The 24,474-nt window shown below is 49.1% G+C and overlaps 1 protein-coding gene and 1 long non-coding RNA gene across 13 annotated transcripts; one reads left to right on the top strand and one right to left on the bottom strand.

The window, feature by feature from the left end:
- Positions 1–1,856: 1,856 nt before the first annotated feature.
- Positions 1,857–22,537, bottom strand: LOC116757816. Its single transcript, XR_004351092.1, has 3 exons — positions 22,397–22,537; positions 11,172–11,342; positions 1,857–2,148 (listed from the first exon to the last, which is right to left on the bottom strand). It is a non-coding gene; the product is annotated as an uncharacterized LOC116757816 (long non-coding RNA).
- HEPACAM (hepatic and glial cell adhesion molecule) lies at positions 4,725–20,254 on the top strand. 12 transcript variants are annotated; one of them, XM_032640126.1, is made up of 11 exons: positions 5,048–5,091; positions 5,330–5,412; positions 7,956–8,057; positions 8,196–8,302; positions 8,817–8,988; positions 14,821–15,162; positions 15,840–16,121; positions 16,413–16,512; positions 17,061–17,302; positions 17,437–17,507; positions 18,072–20,254. In XM_032640126.1, exons 4-11 carry the CDS (start codon positions 8,267–8,269, stop codon positions 18,375–18,377), a joined length of 1,551 nt encoding a protein of 516 aa, XP_032496017.1. In that variant the 5' UTR covers positions 5,048–5,091; positions 5,330–5,412; positions 7,956–8,057; positions 8,196–8,266; the 3' UTR covers positions 18,378–20,254. The 12 variants fall into 12 exon arrangements, with proteins under 12 accessions (XP_032496018.1, XP_032496020.1, XP_032496027.1 ...); XM_032640127.1 differs by lacking the exon at positions 5,330–5,412 and having other exon boundaries at positions 4,725–5,091; XM_032640135.1 differs by having other exon boundaries at positions 7,956–8,302; positions 8,801–8,988.
- Positions 22,538–24,474: the final 1,937 nt, after the last annotated feature.

Raw genomic sequence — 24,474 nt, forward strand, 5'->3', positions numbered from 1 at the left:
CCTGGTCCAGGAAGATCCCACATGCTGGAGCAGCTAAACCCGTGCGCCACAACTACTGAGCCCACGTGCCACAACTCCTGAAGCCTGCGCAACTAGAGCCCGTGCTCCGCAGCAAGAGAAGCCACTGCAATGAGAAGTCCCTGCACCAAAACGAAGAGTAGCCCCCGCTCACCACAACTAGAGAAAGCCCAAGTGCAACAACGAAGACCCAATGCAACCCAAAAATACATAAAATTTAAAAAAAAAAAAAAACCTTGTCTCTCCCTATGTTGAATCCCATGTATCATAAATTCATCTTCTTAGTGTCCCCAGACTCACCACTGGGGACCCAATCATGCTCTCGTTGACTGAGTTTTTAGTTTGTTTTTTTTTAAGTCCCTGTTGCTCGCCTTTATCCTTCCTCGTCTCATATCTTGTCTCAGAGCCTTGCTTTTTTCCACCCACTTTTTACTTCTGGGCCTGAGTGGAGGCAACCTCTTTCAGGAGTGTAGTATGTGAACACTAGTCCAAGAAGCACAAGCTGAATCTGCACTATGCTGACATATAAACTGTGTGACTTTGAGCAGGTTACTTAACCTCTCTGAGCTTCATGTCCCTCGGGAAAAAATTCTTACCACATAAAGTTGTTAGACGATTAAATAAGACCATATTCTAAAAGACAATTTGTTGATGGCAGGGAGCCCCGTGGAGAACCCCAAATGAAGGTTTTAAACGAGAAAGGAGAATTTATTAAAAGGATACAGGAATGTCTCCAGGATACAGCTGAGCCTGAGGAATGAACTAGAACTAGGGTAGGTGTTTCAAACATTTTACATATTTATTTATTTTTAGAAGGCCCTGCTAAGCCTATAGTTTGTTTTTTTTGTTTGTTTTTTATACAGCAGGTTCTTGTTACTTGTCTATTTTATGCATATTGGTGTGTATGTGTTGGTCCCAATCTCCCAATTCAACGCCCCTCCCCGCCACTTTCCCCCCTTGGCGTCCATGCGTTTGTTCTCTACATCTGTGTCTCTACTTCTGCCTTGCAAGCCTTGCATCTGTGTCTCTATTTCTGCCTTGCAAGCCTCTATTTCATCTGTGCCATTTTTCTAGATTCCACATATATGCGTTAACATACAATGTTTGTTTTTCTGACTTGCTTCACTCTGTGGCAGTCTCTGGGTCCATCCGGGTCTCTACAGGTGGCCCAATTTTGTTCCTTTTTGCGGCTGAGTGGTGTTCCATTGTATGTGTGTGCCACACCTTCTTTATCCGCTGTCTGTCTATGGGCATTTAGGTTGCTTAAGCATTTTACATGTTTAATCCTCACAGCAACTCATTCAATCCTCAAGTCAACCCTCTGAGGTAGGTAATACTATAATAATCATCCCCATTTTACAGATACGGAGACTGAGAGATTGAGTAGTTTAACTCAACACCTAGTAACGTGGTAGCCATATTTCAAATTCAGGGAGTTTGGCTTCAGAGTCTGTGTTAACCCCTACGTCATATTGTCTCAAATGGTGATAAGTACGATGAAAAAAGAAGCTGGGACTGGTAGATAACAAGACAGAAAGGACCTGGATCCTTGATAACATTGCTGAGCCACTTACTTTTACAAGTTACAGAGATGCCCTTATTTAGGGCTCTGGTTATATAAGATAATAAATCCCTTTATTGGGGGACTTCCCTGGTGGTTCGGTTGTTAAAGACTCCGTGCTCCCAATGCAGGGCGCCTGGCTTCAACCCCTGGTCAGGGAACTAGATCCTGCGTGCCGCAACTGAAGATCCTGCACGCCACAACTAAGACCCGGCACAGCCAAATAAATAAAATATTAAAAATAAATAAATAAATAAAGACAGTTTATAAGGGGCAATGCAAATATATTATCAACAGTATTATAGATATAGATGCATCTCTCGCAACTAGAGTTAAGCACCTAGGCAAGGATTGTGTTTTCTGTTACTTTTGAATGTGACACCCTTCCCCACATCCCACTCCTCTTACTAAAGTCTGGAACACAGTGCTCTTCACACAGTAGGCAGTTATTAGATGCTGGCCAGCTGATTTCCATTTCTGTGCCTCCCTCTTTGGGAGGAGGGCAGGAGAGGGAGGATGGGACCAAACCCGTTCCTGACAAGGTTGGTGGGAGGACACCATCTGAGGATCTAGGAGAAAAGAAAAAATGAAGCCATTCATGAGTTGGAGGTAATTTGTGGCTTCCCCATGATTTTTCAACGTGTTTTTCTTTGATCACTGAAGCTTTACATGAACAGAAATCCAGAGATGTTTTCTAGAATGTCCTCGCCACATCTCAAATAGGTCAACGAAAGCTGGATCTCTCCACGCTTTAATACCAATTCATGTCTCCTCTTTGTTCCTCTGGAGAGTTGCTGAATAGGGCACGTTCATCGACCGTGGACACAAGCCTGAGTTCCTCTCAGTTTCTGAGGGGGTGGGAATTCTATTCAGAAATCAAATATTGACTCTCAGCATAAAACACTTTGATGTTTTCAAGTTTTCCACTTTGGAACTGGGAGCACCTCCTCCCTAGCTTATGGAAATCTGGACCCCATGCTGTTGCAGGATCACATTGTTTCTGCTAGTAAACCCCACGCCTTTTTGAGACACCCTATCTGTAGAACGCTTTTCTTCCAGGCGTCCCCTCACATTCACTGAACTCACAGGCAGCAAAACCAACGTTCAGGATGAAGGCCCCAGGGAGGGCACGGGGAGCCTTTTGACTCCCATCTCTGTTCATATTTGATGTTTCTCAGAAGCGAACCAGAGGTGGGGAACTTTAAAAAGAAAAAGAAAAGAAGAAATGTCCTTGGGAAGGGCCATTCCTCACTCTCCAGGCCCACAGAAAGCTTGTTTTGTTCCAGAGAGAGCTGGCTAATCTGTCCCTGGTTCGCTGGTTGCTGGAGCAGCAGGGCCCTGCCTTGTCTCAACTCAAAGCCTCACACAAATTCCTCGTTCCCAGGCAACGCACAGCAGCTCCACAAATCTTCGTCCTCCCTCTCCCTCCTTTCTGGCAAATTGAACCGATGGTAGGGACAGCTCTGGCACCGTTCACATATAGGTTTATGGAACAAAGAATCGAAAATAACTTCAGCAACAAGAGAGGGCACCAGGAGTGGGCAGAGAGGTCCACCTTACATCCTGGGGCTTAGTCAGAGGGTGGGTGCTGGGGGTAAAGGGTTAGACCAGGATTTGGACTTCCGACTGATGACCCAGAGAGGTGGTCGGGAGCCTCAGCTTTGTTAGCAACTAACCTGGGTTTCTAATCCAGGTTCTGCCACTTAGTAACTATATGACCTCAGCAAATTGCTAACTTCTTGAAGTTTTAGTCTCTCTTGTTTGTAAAATGAGGTGATAATACCTACTGAAAAGGAGGTACTGGGAGAATTAAACGAACAAATAGATACAAAGTGCCTGACAGTAGGAGTAGCTTACACACACACACACACACACACACACACACTTTGAGAGCAGTTAGAGAAGGGGAGAAGGTTTGGACAGGTTACCTTCCTGCAAGGTCACCCAGAAATCTGGGGAATTAACTTCTCCTTACCCCGGAGAAGCAGCTTTCGACCCATATCTGATGGCAGTTGGTGGATAAATATCCCAGCTCCCTTGCCCCTCGGGTGGGATAATTCTGAGGCTTATTCTTCATTGTTTCCCACAGTTAAGCTCTAGCTGTCCACACGGTAGTAAACTGCTTCATGTGCAACCTTCACTGGCTTCCTTCCCTTCCATCTCTCATTCCCCCAATATCCTACCTGTTTGCTGGGATCACCTTTCAAATAAACTATTTAGCTTCTTGCCTTGGAGTCTGCCTCTGGGGCAACCCGGACTAAGATACCAGTATTTCTCCAAATTTCTGAAGGCCTAAGTTCTCAGCACTATCTCTGACTCCAAACTCCTGCTTCACCTGAATTAGTCCCTTTAGAGATCATTTCACTGTTCTATATGTGCTGTACTCTTGCCTACCTTGTTGAGGCAGACCTGGAACTCCGTCCTTTGTCTTAGTGTGTAAACACACACACACACACACCCGTATTAGTTTTCTATGCTGCATAACTAATTGCCACAAATTTAGCAGCTTAAAACAACATACATTTATTTTTCTTTACAGTTTCTGTGGGTTGGGTACAGCTTAGCTGGATTTTCTGCTCAAGGTGTCATCAGACTTCAGTTAAGGTGTCAGCTGGTTTGCATTCCTTTCTGAAGCTCAAGGTCCTCTTCCAAGCTCATGTAGTCATTGGAAGAATTCAGTTCCTTGTGCCTGTAGTACTGAGGTTCCTATTTTCTTGCCAGCTATTAGCTGAGGGTAGCTCTCGGCTCCTAGAGCCACCAGCATTTCCTTGCCACGAGGCTGTTTCACAACAGGGCAGTTGACTTCTTCAGAGTCAGCGGGACCATCTCTCTCTCTCTCTCTCTGTCTCTCTGGTCTGCTAAGTCTTATATAACATAATCTAACCAAGGGAGTGGCTACCCTATCACCTTTGCCATATTCTATCAGCTAGAAGCACACACACACATACTGCAATTTGTGTGCAGTAAAATTTTCTTAGAGTTTTGAAGAAGACAGAGGAGAAGGGGTTTATAGCGTAACAATGCAAGTTGTTCTTCAGTTGTTTTCAGCCCCCTGCCCCTTGCTTCCTCGCCCCGACCCCTCATGTCTCTCCTCGCTGCTCTTTCTCCGTCCCCAGTTCCTGTTTATCTCTACTGCACAGGGGTTTATCTTTTTGTGTCTTGATGCCTTTTGCTAGACCTTACCTTCCACTCCATGTGGCGTATCTAGATATTTTTCTTGCTAAAGACAATTTACTCTATAAGAGGAATTTGGGTGCCATTTGTTAGATTATTTTTCATTCTGCTACCAAAGATTAATTACAGTTTAGTGGAGGAGACAGATTTGACTCAATTGATAACAGGAAGTGAATGAAGGGAAGGAGGGGGAGGATGCTAAATATAAAAGTCCCCACTGACGTTATGGTATTAGCAAGGACCAAAGCTCTCCAGTAGTATCGGTGCCAGAGCATTCTTCATGCAGCCTGGAGACAAGAGAAGAGGCCACGTGGGCAGGGACATTCTTAAATCTAATGGTAGGGTTATTAAAACCTACTTATCTATACGTCATTCGTGTGTGTGTGTGTGTGTGTGTGTGTGTGTGTGTTGGGGGAGGTTTCCATTCTGAGCTGCAGGGCCACTGCCTGGGTGCTCAGCATAGCGTCCTGAGTACAGCAGGCCAGGGCTGCCATGCATGCGGGGGAGGGGAGGGTCGGAATCCCGGAGCCCCAGAGCGGGTGCCAAATGAGAGTGGCCTGAAGCACCTGTGTGCAGCCGGAGGGCCAAGAGGACCGGGCCGAGCTGCTCAGGAGAGGACGATGCCCGCGGAAATGCATCTGCTGAAGTGCTCAGAGGAGGTAAGGGCACAGGCCTTGGATGCCGACAGTCAAGCCGTGTGTCTACACATTGTTTAATAGCCGTGTTATGCAGAGCTCAGAGCTCCTCCCTGGGAGGAGGCACATAAGAATGAGGAATTACAGCCCCTGCCCTGGAGAGTCTTCCAGGCTAATGAGGAGATGGCCACAGTAACCATGTTTTCTGATCCCAAGGGGGACAACCCTCTTCAGAGCTAAAGAAAAGTAATATATATATATATATATATATATATATAATCAGGATATCCGTACCAAAAGAAAAGAACGAAAGACAAAAAAACAAAAACCCCAGTCTGAATCATCAACAATTAGCTGGAACAGACACACCCACAGGGAAAAACCCAAGGAATGCATGGAAGGATAAAACAAGGTCAGCTCAGACAGGTGAGATCACCGGTACGTGCTGTGTGTGAGACTAAGTTGGCTGGACTGTTACCTTATGTTTCTGTCACCCATTGCCTATTGGATCGGTGGCCCGCCTCAAGGTGAATCCCAGTTACTTCTGGGAATTCCAAGAGGGGTGCCGCATGTGTGCTCACGCATCACTCTGTCATCTGCAGGTGCTGTTTGGTGCCCTCCCCGCTGTCATTCCTCTCCCCCAGTCCCCCTCACAGTCGCCCTCCACTCCACCAGCTGCTGGAGAGGTCCCCCGACCCACCACAAGTTTTCGCCCATTCAATAGTCAGCAACTATCTGCGGAGCACCTACTATGTGCCCCGCCCTGTGTTACACAGTAGGGCTACAGAGGCCAATAAGACACAGCACTTCAATCCAAGAACTCTCTGTTCTTGAGATGAGGAAAGCACAGAAGCAGATGATATACGCTTCTGTAGGGCTACTCATCTTAAAACACCTGAAGCAGGATTGCAGAATTGCTCCTCGTACACTCAGTTGTGCAAAGGCACAGTGGTGCCTTTGCGCCTTTGCAGCTGCCGGGGTCTCCCATGTGAGCCTCCCACCCACCCACCCCCCGCCCAGGGCAGCAGAGGAAAACCAAAAGTCAGTCCATCCTGGTAAACTCAGTCTAACCCAACCACCTGAACATTCTCTTGAGGTAGCTCAGTCTCTGATTGGATCAGTCTTTCCAGTTTCTTCCCCAAACCCAGCTCTTCTCTGAGAAGGGTTAGTGTGAGCATACGTGGTGTGGCTTAGGGGTCCTTGTGGCAAGGCGGGAGATGGTGTCCCAGGACCTGTGTGGCCTTCTCAGGACTCCCACTGGTCTCTGCACGAGTCTAGGTTGCTCTCTCGTCTGAGGGGCGGTTGGTGGCCCAGCTATCACCTGCACAGTGCGGCCCCTTTGCTCCCTGTCCTGCCCTCTGTTGGTGCTTTACCCTCCAGTACCTCTGGGTCCCCTCAAGGGAACATGTGGCCACTTTGGGGCACTTTCGTACTCTGCGTGGGTGTAAGGAGCCTAAGGTCATCCCTGGAGGGGATGTGGAGAACTTCGATCCTGCCCAGGTCTCCCTCTATCGCAGCTCTCTTTCCACAGTCCTTCAGGATGAAAAAGGCAGAGTTCAGGCTTTCTATTTCCTGAACATCATATCCTTTTACCTCAGACAATAAGCCTCTGGACCTAACCATCACAGGCAAAAGAGGCCATTTGTCTACAACTATAGAAGAACGCTATGATCTGGTCCACAGCCTGCTCTGTGATACATCAAAGGAGCAGATAAAAGAAATTAAAATATCCTTCTGTACCTTACAAACACTGGCTTTCAAGCCTTTCGTCTTGCTACTGACTCTAAAATACGATTTTCGATGTCAGAAGCTGAATATTGCCTTTCTCTTTTTCATGCTGAAACACCATTAACTCTACCAGAGGCAGACAAGCGCCTTGAGCTGGGTAGGAAAAAGTCACAACCATAAAGATGCAAAAGGAAAAAAATCTGACTTGTGTATTTCAGAATATTTTTGGAGTTCCTCTGTGAAGTTCAAAAGCAGTGCTTCCCACCTCTCCTCCCCATCCTTTGGCTCAGATGGACCATGCACTCAATCTTCAGTTCTAGAAACCTGGCTTACACAAGCTGTCTCCAGTATGTAAAAAGAATACTTTGAGAGATAGCTACTGAATTTACAAACCTAAGGTCAGCGTTAGAGACAATCAAGAAGGGAAGTTGTAAACTTTGGTCTCACCAAGATATAAAGATCCCTAAAGTAATGGAAAAGAAGAAGAGGCAGTTTTTTCTTAAAGTTTAAAATATCACCTCTGGGGCTTCCCTGGTGGCGCAGTGGTTGAGAGTCCGCCTGCCGATGCAGGGGACACGGGTTCGTGCCCCGGTCCGGGAAGATCCCACATGCCGCGGAGCGGCTGGGCCCGTGAGCCATGGCCGCTGAGCCTGCGTGTCCGGAGCCTGTGCTCCACAACAGGAGAGGCCACAACAGTGAGAGGCCCGCATATCGCAAAAATATATATATATATATCACCTCTCCAACAAAGAATTTTCTAGGCACCCTACCGTACTAAATCTTCGTCAATCCTCTCAACAATTTCTACAAGGAAGCTACTGTTTCTCCCCCTTTTACAGATGTGAAATTGGAGAATTAACAACGTTGCACACCCATCCCCAGATCACACTGTTAGCAAGCATACATTCCACTGACGCCCCTCAGGAGAGGATGTGGACGTGGTAATGAAGGGTCAGGGTAGAGCTGGGGTGTCTCTCTTCATCACGCCTCAAGACTTGAGGAAATGGCTGGGCTGTAGCTGGTGACAGAACCCCAGGCTCTTGGGCTATTACCTTCATCTTTGTTCTGACATGTTCTAGGAAATGGGCTGGAGGCTGGGGAATGAGCAGAGTAGCTTCTGGAGAAAGGTCCCCAGCATCTACGTGATTCTATGATAGAGAGAGAAGCCCAAGCAGCACCAGGACAGGTATGAAAATAATAGAATTCAAGCCATATTCCAATCTTCTTTCTTTGGGGTGGAACAGGAGTTTCCCATTTCTTCATCAGTTTCTGGAATCTCTCACCCCCCAGCTTTTGAAAAGCTCCTCTCCCTCCATTTTCAGAGCTTATTGAGGTGTGTCCCTGGCGCACACCCTCCTTCGCAGGAACAGGGAGCGTGAGGTGGAGACAGGACAGGTTGGGACACACAAGGTCCAATTTAGTGTGTGTCCCAGCCCAGTCCATTCATTGAGCCCAAATCCTCATCTCCCCCTGGCAGTGGGGCTCAGCACAGGCCGGCAAAGAACTGCTAGGCTGCTGGGACCCATCAGACTGAACCCTGTGCTGGAGATTATCTCCCAAGCAGATACTCTCCTCCGAACCCGGGATGTAGGGCTTTGAAACTAGAAAATGCCAGGTCTGAAAGAGAGGAAAGAACAAGTGCAGCAACACACAGAGCTCTGTGTATTCAGAGAGAACTTGGCAGGGCTGTGTTCGGGCAGAGAAACTCCGAGTGGTACAAAGGGACGTGCCCAGAGTGGAGAAATCATGCTAATTGTGTACACCAGAGCTGGAGAACGCCACCCAAAATGAAGAGAGAAAGGGAAGCCCTGTCCAGAGCCTTCAATGCCCTGCGCCTCGCTCCTTTGCTCTACCTGCTTCTGATCCAGACAGGTAGGAGACCAGAGGGTAAGACAGGGTCTGGAGAAGGGACCCGGGGCTTTCAAAGGAGAGGGAGGGGAGAGCTGAGGGCCAGAATGCCTTTGGGGTGGGAGGAGGGGAGAATGCTCAGCCACCGTGGGAAGCGTCTCAGTGAATTCAGGCATTCGTGTTGAATGTATTTCTTCATTCTGTGTGCCTCCTGCCCGGCCCCTGCCCCCCATCCCCCAAAGCCTGCATGACTTTGCAGCTCCCACGGCATTCAGTACATTAGATGGAGGGCAATGAGCTGTTTCTGATGGGATGTCTTGTTGGCGTGGGCCAGTCCGGCATTCTTTCCGAGGGACTATGGTGGGCCTTGGAGGGGTGGGGAAATCTTGGTTTTGTGTCTCCCCATCCGCCGCCCTGGCTTCTCTGAGTGTGAAATAACAAGGGAGATGAAAAAAACTTTGGAGATAATAGGCCTTCTGGTTTGGGAGAGTAACACCAACCCATGCATAACACACACGCCATAGACACCTACCTCCCCCCACCAACTTCTTGGAGAAATGATCTTATTTGAAATACATTTGCTTATGTGCACACACGCACGCACGTGCGCACACACACACACACACTATTCCAGAGAGCCTAGGAATTCACGATTTAGTGGGGCAAATAAGATGCAGAGATCATTTTAATCAAATGCAGAAACTACTATGAGTCAGAGAGGCAGAGGGTTCCAGGAATCAGAGAGAGGTCACCTGCCCCATCAGGAAGCTGGTGCTGGAGGCACAGAATGGGAGTGGGGGAATGTCAGGGGAGGTCTCCTGGGAATGTCTGCACTGAACTTTAAAAGATGAGAAAAACAGATAGGTGTGGGAGTGAACACTATAGTTGGGAAAATGCGCCAAGGTCAACAGCTTGAAATGGTATCACATGTTAGGAGCAGCCCAGTCAGTCACCGCTGCTGCAGAAGAAAGTGTGGGTGGAGTTAGGTGAGTCTGGTAAACCCTGCTAAGGAAACTGTAATATAATTTGCAAACAATGGGAGCGGGGGAGGACATTGAATGGTTTTTAATCTGGGAACCAGCAGGGCCCAGAGTATAGCTCAGATCCCTCACTCTCCAGTGAGGCATTGGAGGTGAAACTACAGGCAAGCAAGATAGGAAAGGAAGCCTGTATCCGTTTGCTGGAACCACAGACTGGGTGGCTTCAACAGCAGAAATGTATTGTCTCACAGTTCTGGAGGCTAAAAGTTCCAGATCAAGGTGCTGGCAAGGCTGTGCTCCCTCTGAAGGCCCTCGGGAAGGTTCTGTTCCAGCGCTCTCTGCTGGCTTCTGGGAGTTCCTTGGCTGTGACAGATTAACTTTAATCTTCACATGGCATTCTCCCTGTGCTTGTGTGTATATCCAAATTTCTCCTTTTTAAAAGGACACCAGTCATCTTCGATTAGAGGCCCACCCCACTCCAGCATGACCTCATCTTAGCTTATTACCTTGGCAATGACCACACGGCAAAATAAGGTCACATTCTGAGATATTTGGGGTTAGGACTTCAAGATATGAATTTTAGGGGACACAAGTCAAACCATAGCGAGGCTATTGCAATAGTTCAGGAGAGAAATGACCTGAGCTGGAATTAGAATAAAGAGAGGGGGAGTGAGGGATGTTGAGATAATATTTTGGAGGGAAAGTCAGGACCTAGGGATTTATAGGAAGTGAAACGATCTAGAGAAGGAGGTAGGGTTTCTGTGTGAAACCATACATTTAAAAAATGGGGCAAGGTTGGGAGATACGATAGCTAGTGTTGCACTCACGTTGAGGTTGAAACGCCTATGAGACATTTGTGGGAAAATGTTGAATAACCTAAAGCTGGAGGGTTGGAGAGAAGTATTTGGAAACTGTCAGCCAAGAGGTGAGATTTAAAAGAAGGATAATGAATAAATATTACCTTGGAGGAGAAAATGAGCTAGATATGGAACATTGAGGAACCCCAGGATTTGCAGAGGAAGGCAGAGAATAAAGCCCACTGAGGAGACCCAGAAGGAACAATCAGAGACACAGAGGGAGACCTGGGAGACTGTGGTATCCAGAAAGTGAAGGGAGTTGGGAGTTTCCCAGACAATCATCATCAAATGTATCAAGGAGCCCAGTATAATAAGGACCTGAAAGAGCCCATTGGATATGCCAGTTAAAAGGTTACCATTAGGGACTTACCTGGTGGCACAGTGGTTAAGAATCCGTCTGCCAATGCAGGGGTACACGGGTTCGAGCTAGGCCTGGGATGAGGAAAGACTGTTCCATGAGGTTTTTCAGGCACCAAGCTGATGGAGTGCTATCAACTTTGACATGTGTTTCCCATGGTCAGTCTGAGATTTATCTTCATTTCTTTTAGGTAGAGGATTAAAAAAGAAAAGGAGGGAGGTTTTTCTAAATCAGCCTGTAAATGGTGTCCACAACTTTTACTAGTAGTATTGGCTAGAACTCAGTAGTATCATAATTAATTGCAAGGGAGGCTGGGAAATGTATTTTTAAGATTGGCAGTAAAAGGGGGGCTGGACCATGTGGCCCTGGCTCCCAGAGATTTACCTTAATCCCTTGCCATACTCCCTTATGACAGCAATCACCAACCTAGCCTCAGGCAAGTAACACTTAGTGCTCTGAACCTAATATGGCCTAAAGAGTCTTTCCTAAATTCATCACAGCCCTATTCCTGGAACATTCAAACAAGGCTTTCCTAGAGGCTAGGATACTATTCACAGACATAAACACAGCATGCCATAAATCTAGATAATCTGATTTGCAAGATGTTATTCTCTGGGATCCTAGAGTCAGCCCATCCTCTACCGACCCAATAGGAAGAAGTCCCTTGCCTGGTTTCTACCCTTTTAGTCCTAAGATCACCTTCACATTGTAGGTGCTGTCTTTTTTTTTTTTTTTAACATCTTTATTGAAGTATAATTGCTTTACAATGGTGTGTTAGTTTCTGCTTTACAACAAAATGAATCAGTTATATATATACATATGTTCCCATACCTCTTCCCTCTTGCGTCTCCCTCCCTCCCACCCTCCCTATCCCACCCCTCCAGGCAGTCACAAAGCACCGAGCTGATCTCCCTGTGCTATGCGGCTGCTTCCCACTAGCTATCTACCTTACATTTGGTAGTGTATATATGTCCATGCCTCTCTCTCGCTTTGTCACAGCTTACCCTTCCCCCGCCCCATATCCTCAAGTCCATTCTCTAGTAGGTCTGTGTCTTTATTCCTGTCTTACCCCTAGGTTCTTCATGACATTTTTTTTCTTAAATTCCATATATATGTGTTAGCATACGGTATTTGTCTCTCTCTTTCTGACTTACTTCACTCTGTATGACAGACTCTAGGTCAATCCACCTCATTACAAATAGCTCAATTTCGTTTCTTTTTATGGCTGAGTAATATTCCATTGTATATATGTGCCCCATCTTCTTTATCCATTCATTCGATGATGGACACTTAGGTTGTTTCCATCTCCGGGCTAGCAGATGCGAGGCAGGAAATCCCATCTAAATTATCACAGAAACTAAGAGCCGGAGAAATCTTAAGGATCATGTAGCCAAACGATTTCAGCCTGATACACAGAGCCATAAGGATTCCTAGCGGCAGCCCAAGGTACTGGGGAGGACAGGGCTCTGGCCCTCACCACCTCTTTGACCAAATCAGGTGAACTAGAACTAAATTTCATTTCTTTTCAATTTCTATAAAGTTTTGTGGGAACAAAAATACCTTTAATTAAAAATTTTTGAAAATAGTTGATTTTGTCCATTCTAACTCCTGCCAATTGAGACTCCTCTCAGTAACAAGTATATAATATTCATACATATGGTGGCTTTCATCATTAAAGTAGTCTCTTCCATGCTTAAGGTTTTATGATTGTAACATCCTTGACAGGTGATGGATCATAGAATGTCAGGGTGGAGAAGGCCCCTAGAGATCATCTGGTCCCACCACCTCACTATTCAGAGGAGGAAATGGAAGCACAAGGAGGTGAAAGAAGAGTCAATTGGCGTTTCCTTGACCAATTCCATAGATGATAAGCTCATTACTTAACAATGCATTTGCTCCCAAAATGGACTGGATATGTTTTTAAATTAAATTTGCTTTGGGCTTCCCTGGTGGCGCAGTGGTTGAGAGTCCGCCTGCCGATGCAGGGGACGAGGGTTCATGCCCCGGTCTGGGAAGATCCCACATGTCGTGGAGCGGCTGGGTCCGTGAGCCACGGCTGCTGAGCCTGTGCGTCCAGAGCCTGTGCTCCACAACGGGAGAGGCCACAACAGTGAGAGGCCCGCGTACCGCAGAAAAAAAGAAAAAAAAAAATTTGCTTCGATCTCCACAACTAACCTTTTAGTTCCATTGCCTCCTGGTTTGGTCTGGGTCCTCGAGATACAAGGAGAGGAGCAGGGATTGGAAAGGTACAGCTCACCTTCCCCAAATCTACACTGCAGCAGTAGCAGAGTGGGAAATAGGGGTGAGAAAGAAGGAGGGAACTTCAGAGGCAATGACAGTCAAAGGAAGCAGCTGGGGGTGCAGAGGAACGGAGAACCTGACATGTATGTGTCTATTCAGCTAAACTCAGTCCTGTTCCTAGCTGACATCCTCTCCAGAAGACCCCTCCCTCAGGTGGCTGTATTGCTCTGCAAGGCCAGGTACAAGGCCAACGAGCAGCATCTGTTCAGGCCTCAAAGTTCCTAAAAGATCTCTGAAATGTGAGATGTGTCTCTGGATGGGGCTGCCATTGGACAAGATGGTAAAATCCCAGAACTAACTACAGGGCTGGAACAAACCATGAGACCATCTCGTTACCACTCATTTGACCTGTGGGAAATCTGAGCCCTGAACAGATAAGCAACTTCTCCCAGGTCCTAAGTCAACAATAGGACCCCGATCTCTGATGCTCAATCCTGTGTTCTCTCCCCTACACCACAATAACTGACATACATATCATGCTTTTGCACTGTGAACTGGATAAGACACTTGCTCTTGTTATCGTTATGATCCTTATTTTCTAAAAGAGAAGAGTGAGGCCTAGAAGGATGACTTGCCCAAATTCTCACAGCCAGTAAGCAGTGGAGTCCAATCTTACAAGGTCTTCTGACTCCAAGCTCTTTGCTTGACCTGTCCCAGATCCCTCTTCCATAGGGGATGCAAATTGGGCTGGAGTTTGGGTGAATCTCCACGACTGTTCTGCCCTGGGCAGGCCTAGTATGATGCTACGTGCAGCTGGGACAAGGATAGGGGAGGCTCTTGGTATGACCGGAGAGTTGTCCAGTTGTCCTCAGGCCCCTAAACTTGCCCTCTACTGGCACTGTCTCACGACACCCTCCTTTCTTTGGGAATCTACATTTCCATGCTTTCTCCATCCCTCACTTTCCCAATGCCCAATTAAGGAGAAAATCTGACAAATTCACTCTAGGGTCTAATGACCTATAAGTTTCAGGGGGTAGGGATGTTTGTCAGTTTTGCTCACTGATATATCCTGGGGACAAAGAACAGTGCCTGGCACATGGGGAGTCTCAATACATATTTCCATAAATGGGCCACATAAGGTATGGGTTACCTGGAATCTTCCTCAAGAGGAAGGCGATAGGGAAAACCGCCAGAGGCAGAGGTCCAGATTGAAGAAGGATCGAGGGCAAAGGGATGGGTGTGAGGGACGACAGGGGAGTGGAGGGGCCAGAGCTACAGTTGAAGGGTAAGAAGGAAGGACTGACAGGGAGTGAAGGGTTCAGAAGGGTGAGGCATGAAGAGACCAGAGGACTCGAAGATGGGAGTGAGGTTAGGAGCCAGGGCCTGACGCTGCCCTCACCTCGTGGGTCTCTGTCCACAGAGCCCCTGGAGGGGGTGAACATCACCAGCCCGGTGCGCCTGATCCATGGCACAGTGGGGAAGGCGGCCCTGCTTTCTGTGCAGTACAGCAGCACCAGCAGTGACAAACCCGTTGTCAAGTGGCAGCTGAAGCGGGACAAGCCAGTGACCGTGGTTCAGTCCATCGGCACCGAGGTCATCGGTACCCTGCGGCCCGACTACCGAGACCGCATCCGCCTCTTTGAAAACGGCTCCCTGCTTCTCAGCGACCTGCAGCTGGCCGATGAGGGCACCTATGAGGTTGAGATCTCTATCACCGATGACACCTTCACTGGAGAGAAGACCATCAACCTCACTGTAGATGGTAAAGTCTCTGGCAGGGAAGGAGGCGGGACTGGTGACTGGGACTGGGGCCACGTCCACCCAGTACATTAGCTAGACCCCAGGAAAACCCACACAAAAGCCGCTTGGGAGTGAGCCAACTGGAATGTTAGAGGTTGGCAGATAGGCCATAGCTAACACGTATACAGCGCTTACTACGTGCCAGAAACGATTGTAAAGTGCTTTGCCTATATTGACTCATGTCATGCTCATAATAATCTAGGGATAGTTAATATCATGGACCCCATTTTGCAGATGAGGAAACTGGGGCATAAGTTCAGGCAGCTAGTAAGTGGTAGAGCCAATATTTGAACCTATTTCGACCTAAGCTCAGCCCAACAAAAATATGTTCCAGGCTGGGTCAGTTTAAGACATCTTGGAAAGGTATGCGGGAAGAAGGGAAGGGAAGGTCCACAAGGGCAGGGACCATAGCTATCTTGTTCGGCATTGTACTCCCTGTGCTCAGTATGTGCTCAATAAACAGTGGGTAAATAAATGAGTGAGTGGATGTATGGATGGATGGGTGGATGGATGGTGGTAAAGAGCTGGAGTGATGATCTCTCAATACCGCAGACTGAGTTGGAAGGTAGGCAGTTAAGAAGGGGAAGGGAGATGCTTTTTGGCCTGTGGCTCACAGGCTCCCCCCACCCCCGGGCTCAGTGCCCATTTCGAGGCCCCAGGTGTTAGTGGCTTCGACCACGGTGCTGGAGCTCAGCGAGGCCTTTACCCTGAACTGCTCGCACGAGAATGGCACCAAGCCCAGCTACACATGGCTGAAGGACGGCAAGCCCCTCCTCAACGACTCGCGGATGCTCCTGTCCCCCGACCAAAAGGTGCTCACCATCACCCGCGTGCTCATGGAGGACGATGACCTGTACAGCTGTGTGGTGGAGAACCCCATCAGCCAGGGCCGCAGCCTGCCCGTCAAGATCACCGTGTACAGTGAGTTTCCCGCTGCCCTCCCTTGGGACTCAAAGCCCTGAGAGGCAGGTGCCCATGAGAGGCTAAGGACATCCCAGACAGAGTGCCACTGGAGGGGGAGAGAGGCAGAGATGGGCCAGCTCTCCCTGGAGGACAGCCACAGGTAGGAAGTGAGCTCTGGGCAAGGTCCACCACTGGCCAGCCATGCTGCCTGGGGTTCCTTTTCTATTTCTTCGGCCGCAGGAAGCTCTCTTCACCACACCTCCTGCCCCCTCTGAAGTCTCTCCCCACTCTCTGCCTCTCTCTCCCTAGGAAGAAGCTCCCTCTACATAATCTTGTCCACAGGAGGCATCTTCCTCCTTGTGACCTTGGTGACAGTCTGTGCCTGCTGGAAACCGTCCAAAAAGTCTGGGTAACTCTCCAAGTTCCTCTCCCTGAGCACCTGAATCCTTCAACCCATCCCAGCCCCAAGCTCTGTTCTTTCCTTCGTCTCTTTAAACGCCTTTCCTCCCAGGGCCCCGCACCTCTTCCCAGGATATCCATCTTACCACTGCATGTGTTGTATATGGAACCACATTTTGTGCTCGCAACCCTGACAGCCCCAGCACGATGAATACTGGTTTCACTTACACGGCACCTTTTGTGAGCCAGGCACTGTGTTTGTGGTTAGGGTGTTACCTTTAAATGTGATTATCTGCAGCTTACAGACAACGACCCGAGACTCGGATTAGTTAAATGACTAGCCCAGTCACAATGATAGGGACAGACTCAGGAGGCAAACCTAGATGGGACGCATCCCAAAGCTCCGGACTACTCCCCCTCCCACCGCACTCAGCCCGTCTTCCTGCTACAAGGCCTCGTTTATGGCCATCAGATTCCCCCCCGCCGTGTCCTCGCCCCCAGAACTTCTCCTGCTCACACTCGACAGCTCTGTTCACAGGGTGCTGGGTTGATTTGCAGGAAGAAGAGGAAGCTGGAGAAGCAAAACTCCCTGGAATATATGGATCAGAATCATGACCACCTGAAAGCAGAAGGTGAACTCCCAGCCACGCACTCACCCGTCCCATCTTCACTCAGATCAGTAAGCTGCTGGGAAAAGGCCGAAATGGGCGACAAGGAAGCCAGCTCTGCAGGGCCCCTTCCTGCACCAACTGCACGAAGACTGCAGAGCAGGGAGAGGAGCGGCCAAGGTAGGACCTCAGGTATTCCGGACCATTTGGTGGAGGCTGGCTTCCCGATGGCCTTAGCTGGCCATCGGGAAGCAAAGAGTGTAGGTGCTGGCTGGTGGAAAGGGTTCTGTACCTGGGCCAGCCACCCCATTCTTTGCTCCGTGCAGCAGACACCCTCCCACGGAGTGGAGAGCAGGAGCGGAAGAACCCCATGGCACTCTACATCCTGAAGGACAAGGTGAGCAGCTTCAGGCTGGGCGCCCCACAAACACTCCACCAGCCCCTACCATGTTCTGGTATTACGTAGCCATACCATATTGGTATACCTTTCTAGGACTCAGAATAACCCTGAGAAATATTTGTGTCATCCCCACTTTAGAGATGAGAAAAATACGGCTGACAGGGGTGAAATGACTTGCCCAGGATCAAACAAGTAAATCAGTGGCAAATCTAGGCTTCAAACCCAGGTCTTTGGACACTGTCTCTGGTGATTTCCCTACTATTCCATAAACCAACTCTGTCCCATGCTGTCCAAGGCAGGTGGAAGGTGCAGAGTAAGTGGACAAAGCACTCAAACTAATGCATTTCAACATTTAATGAGCACCTATTATGTGCCAGGCACCACGTCAAGTGTCCTGTGTTGCAAGCAAAAACAGACCTACGCCTGCAGCCCTCCAGGCAGTCGGAGTGTGGAGGGAACTATGTCCCCTCCACCTCGGTATTCCCAGCGCCCTGGAACAGCAGGCGCGCTCCCGGCCCTGGCCGGCTGTCCGCTGACCCCTCGCGGCACGTGTCCTTGCAGGACTCCCCGGAGCCCGAGGAGAACCCCGCCCCGGAGCCTCGGAGCGCGACTGAGCCCGGCCCGCCCGGCTACTCCGTGTCGCCTGCCGTGCCGGGCCGCTCGCCGGGGCTGCCCAGCCGCTCTGCCCGCCGCTACCCGCGCTCTCCAGCGCGCTCCCCCGCCACGGGCCGGACGCACACGTCGCCGCCCCGGGCCCCGAGCTCGCCCGGCCGCTCGCGCAGCGCCTCGCGCACACTGCGGACTGCGGGCGGCGTGCACCTGATCCGCGAGCAAGACGAGGCCGGCCCGGTGGAGATCAGCGCCTGAGCCTCCTCGGGACCCCCCGGGAGGCGCCCGCGCACTGCTGCCCGCGGCCCGGGGGAGGGCAGGGCAGGGGGGCAGCAGCCCGCCAGGGGCGAGGGGCGAGGGGCGAGGGGAGATGGAGGTCCTCACCCAGCGCTAGGGTTCCGGCGCGTGGACGATTGTGAGCGTGCGCAGATGGGGGGACGCGGCGGGAAGGATGGATCAGATGGTGAAACCGGGTTACGTTTGCTCCCGGCTCTTTAGTTGTGTTCTCAGTGCGTGTGGGTTGTGCCCTCTTAGGACCATATAGATTATTAAATTTACGGCCCAATCCCCGGAGGGGCTTATGGAAACTAACATCAGTAACCTAACCCCCTTGGCTATCCTATGCCCTTCCTAGGGCGCCCTCACGCTTCCCACCCATTCCCCTTCCCTCCGAACGAACTCCTGGTTCCTGGGGAACTTTTTTGGCAAGCCCAGATTAGAGAGGCCACTTGCCTCAAACGTACAACTGTCCTAAACTAAGGGGAAGTCCAATGCCCTTTACTGGGTGTACAGAGGGCTGTTCTGAGCATCCACCGAATCACTGTGAAGGCAGCACCTTGGAGCACCCTTCTCAGGCATATGGTACCTCGGTACCTACCAGCTGGTGAAGGAGGAGTTCAAGTACAATACATACCGTTGCCCCGCTACCGGGGTTCTAGCAAGAGCAAAGGATTCAAGCCTCCCACACTTGGCCTCCTCCCAAAGCCTCCCTCAGCGGCGTGCCCGGCATTCTTTCCGTCTCTGTTCCATAGAGAAGGGGCTTCTCACTCATTCTTCAGGCCCAGAAGGCTAGATCAAGTGAAGATCTGTCTTTTGACCCCACATACCTATGGCTTCTCCCTGGCTTTGTACAAAACAAGCCTTTCAAACAATCATTATCCCCCGGGAAGTTGTTGGGCTTCCTCCAGCTGTAAGAGGATGAAGTTCCACTCTCCCCAAAAATGGTAGGGGGAGGAGCAGGCTTATTGCTCCCCAGCATGTCTTAGAGACATGATGGAACCCTTAGCCTCTGGCCTCTCACCTGCCCTGCTCCCAGATGCTCAGGTCCCAGGAAACAGGACAAGGGCAGACTCCCCAGTCACACAAACAGCAGAATACCGAGAGGTTGGTCCACTGTGTAGCCAGGCCACGCCCATGCCGCCGCCTCTTGAACAGTTTGTAGGAACAGTAATCTACCGTGCGAAGAGAGAGCGCAATTAAAAAGCTGAAAGAGAAGTCCCTCGCTGTGTTCTGACCTCTCTCCCCTGAGGCCTCTAGTGCATCCCTGGTCCCTCCTTAACTTCCTAAGCTCCTGCTCCGACTCTGCACCATCCCACAGAGCGACTCTCAAGGTCCCTGTTCCCCACGACTCCACACTGGGGCCAGTTTTGTCCCAGCCCCAAGGGCAACAACATTTCTAGTTGGTCCCCTCTGCTCTTACCTGGACGTCGTGCCCTTCCCAGCTCCCTGCCCCTATGCACTTCTCCAGGCTCCTCTGAGCAGGTGTGCCTTTGCAGCTCCCCTTCCTTAGCCAGAACTGCTCCCCTCACTTCCCCAGGTGCCTCATCTAGAAGGAGATAATGCATGCAGGGGAAAGTTGTTCAGGCAGGTGGAAGATGCAGGACTTGGAGATGGGTACATGCTGGTCAGCCTTGAGAGGCAAGGGTGAAGATTAAGGTGAGATGCAGGCAAGTTGTATTCCAAACCTCGCTTCTGCATCCCTGAGAGGCCAGCTTCCCAGGCTCAAGCCAAATCTGCCTTAAATGGGGTGAGGGGGGAGTGGTTTTGTTTTTGTTTCATTTTGATCTTCATCTTTGTATTACTGGCATCTAGCAGAGTGCCTAGCACATACTGGATGCTCAATAAACTTTTGATGAAATAAAGTGACAACTTTATTCCACTTAATCAAGGAGAACAAACAAACAGCCTAAAAATACCAGTCATTTCCCTTTTCTCTTTTCTTCTCGCATCCCTCCATCATCCTTCACCCTCTCTGGAAATCCCATATTGTCCATTCCAAAATCATCACTCACTCATTCATTCATTCATTTATTCAGGTGTCTTTCATTTATTCAACAAACATGTATTAATCTACCATGACCCACCCTGTGCCCGACACTGGGGAAACAGCGTGACTATGCCATGACCCCACCAAAGAGAGTCTCATGGAGGAAGACAGATAAGTAAACAGATTATCACAATACAGTGTGGAAAATGCAACGACAGGTAGATACAGGGTGCCACAGAGGCATGTAAGAGCGGCATCTAACCCAGACCAGGGATCATCAGCAAAGGTATCTTGGAGGAGAACAAACCTGAACTTAGTCTTAGAAAGATTGATTAATCAGATGGGGCGTGGTGGGGGGGATAAAAGGACACATATTCCAGGCAGAGGGAGCAGCATATATAAAAGCTTAGAAATGTAAGGTGAGTCCTGACTTCTTAGCACGCATAAAATGTGGATTACCCAAGGGCAAATATTTATATTAGCACTGATGAAAGACCAGACTTGGGCCAGTGGCAAGGTGTGGGAGCTGAACCTGAGACTCCTGGATTAAATTGGTATTGGCCCCCAGCTGGTAGCAACCCAGGCTCCTAAAATAAAAAATACAAATCCTCTCTGGAAAAAAACATCTCCTTAAATTTTCAGAGACTAAGACCAACCAAAGACGAGTTCACAAGGAAAGGTCATTAACACAGAAGGAAACAAATCATCATGAATGAAAGTCAGCAAATATAAGAAGCAACAGATTTAGACCCCCAAGGTCTTCAGATACTGAAATTATCAGATATAAAACATAAAATAATTACGAAATGCTTGAAGTAATACAAGACAAAATTACAAAAATGAACAAGCAACAAGAGACTATCAAAAGTGATCAAATTTGAAAAGGAACAAATAGAACTCATAAATAAAAATATAATTTATTGAAATAAAAATGAAAGGGTTTAACAGCACATTAAAAACAGCTGAAGAGAGTTAGTTAACTGAAAGTTGTACCTGAAGAAATTATTCAGAATTAGGCACAGATAGACAAGGAGATGAAATATATGAGAAGAGAGATTAAGGGATACGGCATGTAGCATGGAAAGGTCTGACACACATTTCCTCAAGAGCTCAAAGGGGAGAATAGAGAGATGGAGAAGAGACCATATTTTAAGAGTAATGACTGAAATTTTTGTAGAACTCATGACAAACATAAATATACAGATTCAAGAAGGTTGACACACAAGATATCTTAAAAGATTTCCACACCTACATAAAATGTAGTAAAGCTAGAGTATACCAAAGACAAAGAGAAGATCTTGTTGACTGAAAAGAAAATGCAAAACTTGAGAGTTGTGAGTTAAGTTTTATTTGGGGCAAAATGAGGACTACAGCCTAGGAGAAAGCATTTCAGACGGCCCCGAGAGACTGCTCCAGAAGCAAGGAGGAAGCTCAGTGTTGTATATTTTAGTGAAGGAGGGTGCCTGTGGTCAAGCACACATTTTGGCAAAGCCTTGCTGCTAGTCACGAGGAGCAGATGTCACTGGTAATGATTTTAATGCTTTTCTAGAAGATACGAAGATACATCAAATCCCACCTGAATTAGTACTGTTTACCCCACCAGCTTGACCAGCAGGAGTCCCTGGGCTGCATTTTCAGAAAACACAGAATAAGACACCAGAGAAACCAGGAGAAAAAAAATGTCCTCTGGAGGGTCCTTGAAGAGCACCTAATCTCTCTCCTCTCTCTTCCCTCTTACAAGCAATGAAAGAGTTACTCACAAAAACCCAAAACTCTAAAACTAGGGGGTGAAGGAAGATAGTATTTAAGCTGGTCACTGGCCAGCACATCCCCAGGGTCCCAGAGCAGAGCTTCCTTGAAATAGTTGGAGGTGGGTCCCATTGACTAACATCATCCCCATGACTCACGCAGTCGGCTCTTCCTTAGCGTGTGGAAATGAGACAGTCAGGATGCCGATGGGACAGGTTGCTGGAAATGATCACTGTGGTCTCTGAGAGCCACCCAGACATACCTCACTGTTGGGAAGTCCCCTCGGCCGTCACTCCACGGATCCCTGAGTGCCCTGGATGCTTGGACTGAGGAGAAAGAGTCTTAACGTCCTAAGGAACAGCTCAGAACAATGGGGCCTTCCAATCCCCATCAGTTCTTAGCACTTGGGTGTCCAGAGTCTGGGAATGGAAAGAGGCTGTGCCAACGGCATGTCCAGGGATGAGTCACGTAACTGTGGGGCAAGGGCCCCTCCCCAGCTGCTGCAGCCTCCAGGCTCCATTCCTGCAGTACAGCACTGGCGCCTCTCCTCGCTGAGTCACCTGCCCGTTCCAACTCAGCTGAGGACAGCACTAGTCATGAATCTGAATTCCTTTGAGGCTTGCCCTCTTATCCCCCAAGGGAAGTTTATACCATCTTTCTGGATTATAGAGATTTGAGTCAAATCAAGCTGCCATCAAATAATTAGCAGAGAACTTGGTTAGTCTCCCCAAGTCCAATGCATAAGCAGAAGAGACTAAAGAGGACTGCTAGCAGCAACATTCCTGGGGAGCAGGTAGTCACTGGGTCAGGCAGGCCTGGGGGACTCTGGACCTGGGAAATCCCAAATTGGCTAGATGTGCAGTAAATCCATCTGTCCCACCACACCTTTTCTTGTTCACCCTTGGCTGTCCTCAGGGTCCATGTGAATACCTCCTTCATCACTCTGTCCCCACAGATCCCTGACCCCATAAATTCTACTCCACTATGCCTGGCACACATACGCCCAGGCACGCGCCATGGAGTTTGTCACTGCTCTTAGTTTCTCCGCTTCTGAAACACCAAGCTCTATTCTCTGACCCCAATTCCTATTCTTCCAGCTCTGTCACTCTGTTACTTTAACTCAATTTTTTACCCCTTGGAAATGCCCAGTTTGGAGAGACCACAGTGTTCTCTTGCTCTAATTGTCTTAATCAGTCTTGGTCTGCATCTGAGGGGAAAGAGAAGAAGGAGTGAAGAAGGACTTCCTCTTGATAGGCTGTGAGGGCCGTGGCTGCAGCTGGCACCGACCGAGGCCAGGCTGAGAAGGGGGAGGAAGGGAGGTAGTCGGCTGGGTTAGGGGCCCCACAAAGGAGCTGGCCAGGAACAATGGGGAACAAAGGCTGGACATTCTTCCGCTGAGCCTCCAGAGCCTGGCCTTGGCCTTCCGGGAACAGTTCCAGGAAATGTCTGAGATTCCAGATTTGGAAGGAAGAGACCTGTAAACAGGAGCTGGGCTCTGAGAGGGGACAGCAGCATCTCTCTAGGCAGGGGGTGGGGAGCAGCGGGGTGAGCACTGACATTGCAGGCTCACAAGCTACAGTCCTGTCTGCTATAGACACGAGGTTTCAGGGCTGGAAAAACTCTTTTCTTTTTTCGCGGTACGCGGGCCTCTCACCGCTGCGGCCTCTCCCGTTGCGGAGCACAGGCTCCAGACACGCAGGCTCAGCGGTCATGGCTCACGGGCCCAGCGGCTCCACGGCATGTGGGATCTTCCCTGAGCAGGGCACGAACCCAGGTCCCCTGCATCGGCAGGCGGACTCTCAACCACTGCGCCACCAGGGAAGCCCTGGAAAAACTCTTAAAGGTCATATACTCCAACCACCTTTCCAGGGCCTGAAAAATATCCCTGCCAAGGATGCTCAAATAGTTTCAATGATGGGATGTGCATAAAAAGAAATGTATCACAATATTGGCTAAGCTTTACTGATCACTTACAATGCATTAGGCACTGTACTAGATGATTTTATGCTTTATCTCCTCTCACTCTTACTCCAGCTCTCAAGGTAGGAACTATTATTATTATTAATTATTATTATTCTCACTTTACAAAAAAGGAAACTGACTTTCAGGGGTTAAGTCACTTGCCCGAGGTCTCCCAGAAGCTTATCTCATCTGTCTCTGGGCTGACTAGGCGCACAGAGTGGACATCTCCCAGACAAGAGCCTGTGATCTTCCCTGTCTTCTGACCTACCACCCTGACCTCTCCCCAGGAAATGGGCCGGGGCATGACAAGACACACTTGCTCCCCGCACTTGGCTTCCGGGGCCTGCTTTCCTCTACCCTCAGCTTCAGAACACTGTG

Source organism: Phocoena sinus, chromosome 8 (assembly GCF_008692025.1).
Source record: "Phocoena sinus isolate mPhoSin1 chromosome 8, mPhoSin1.pri, whole genome shotgun sequence".
NCBI lineage: Eukaryota > Metazoa > Chordata > Mammalia > Artiodactyla > Phocoenidae > Phocoena > Phocoena sinus.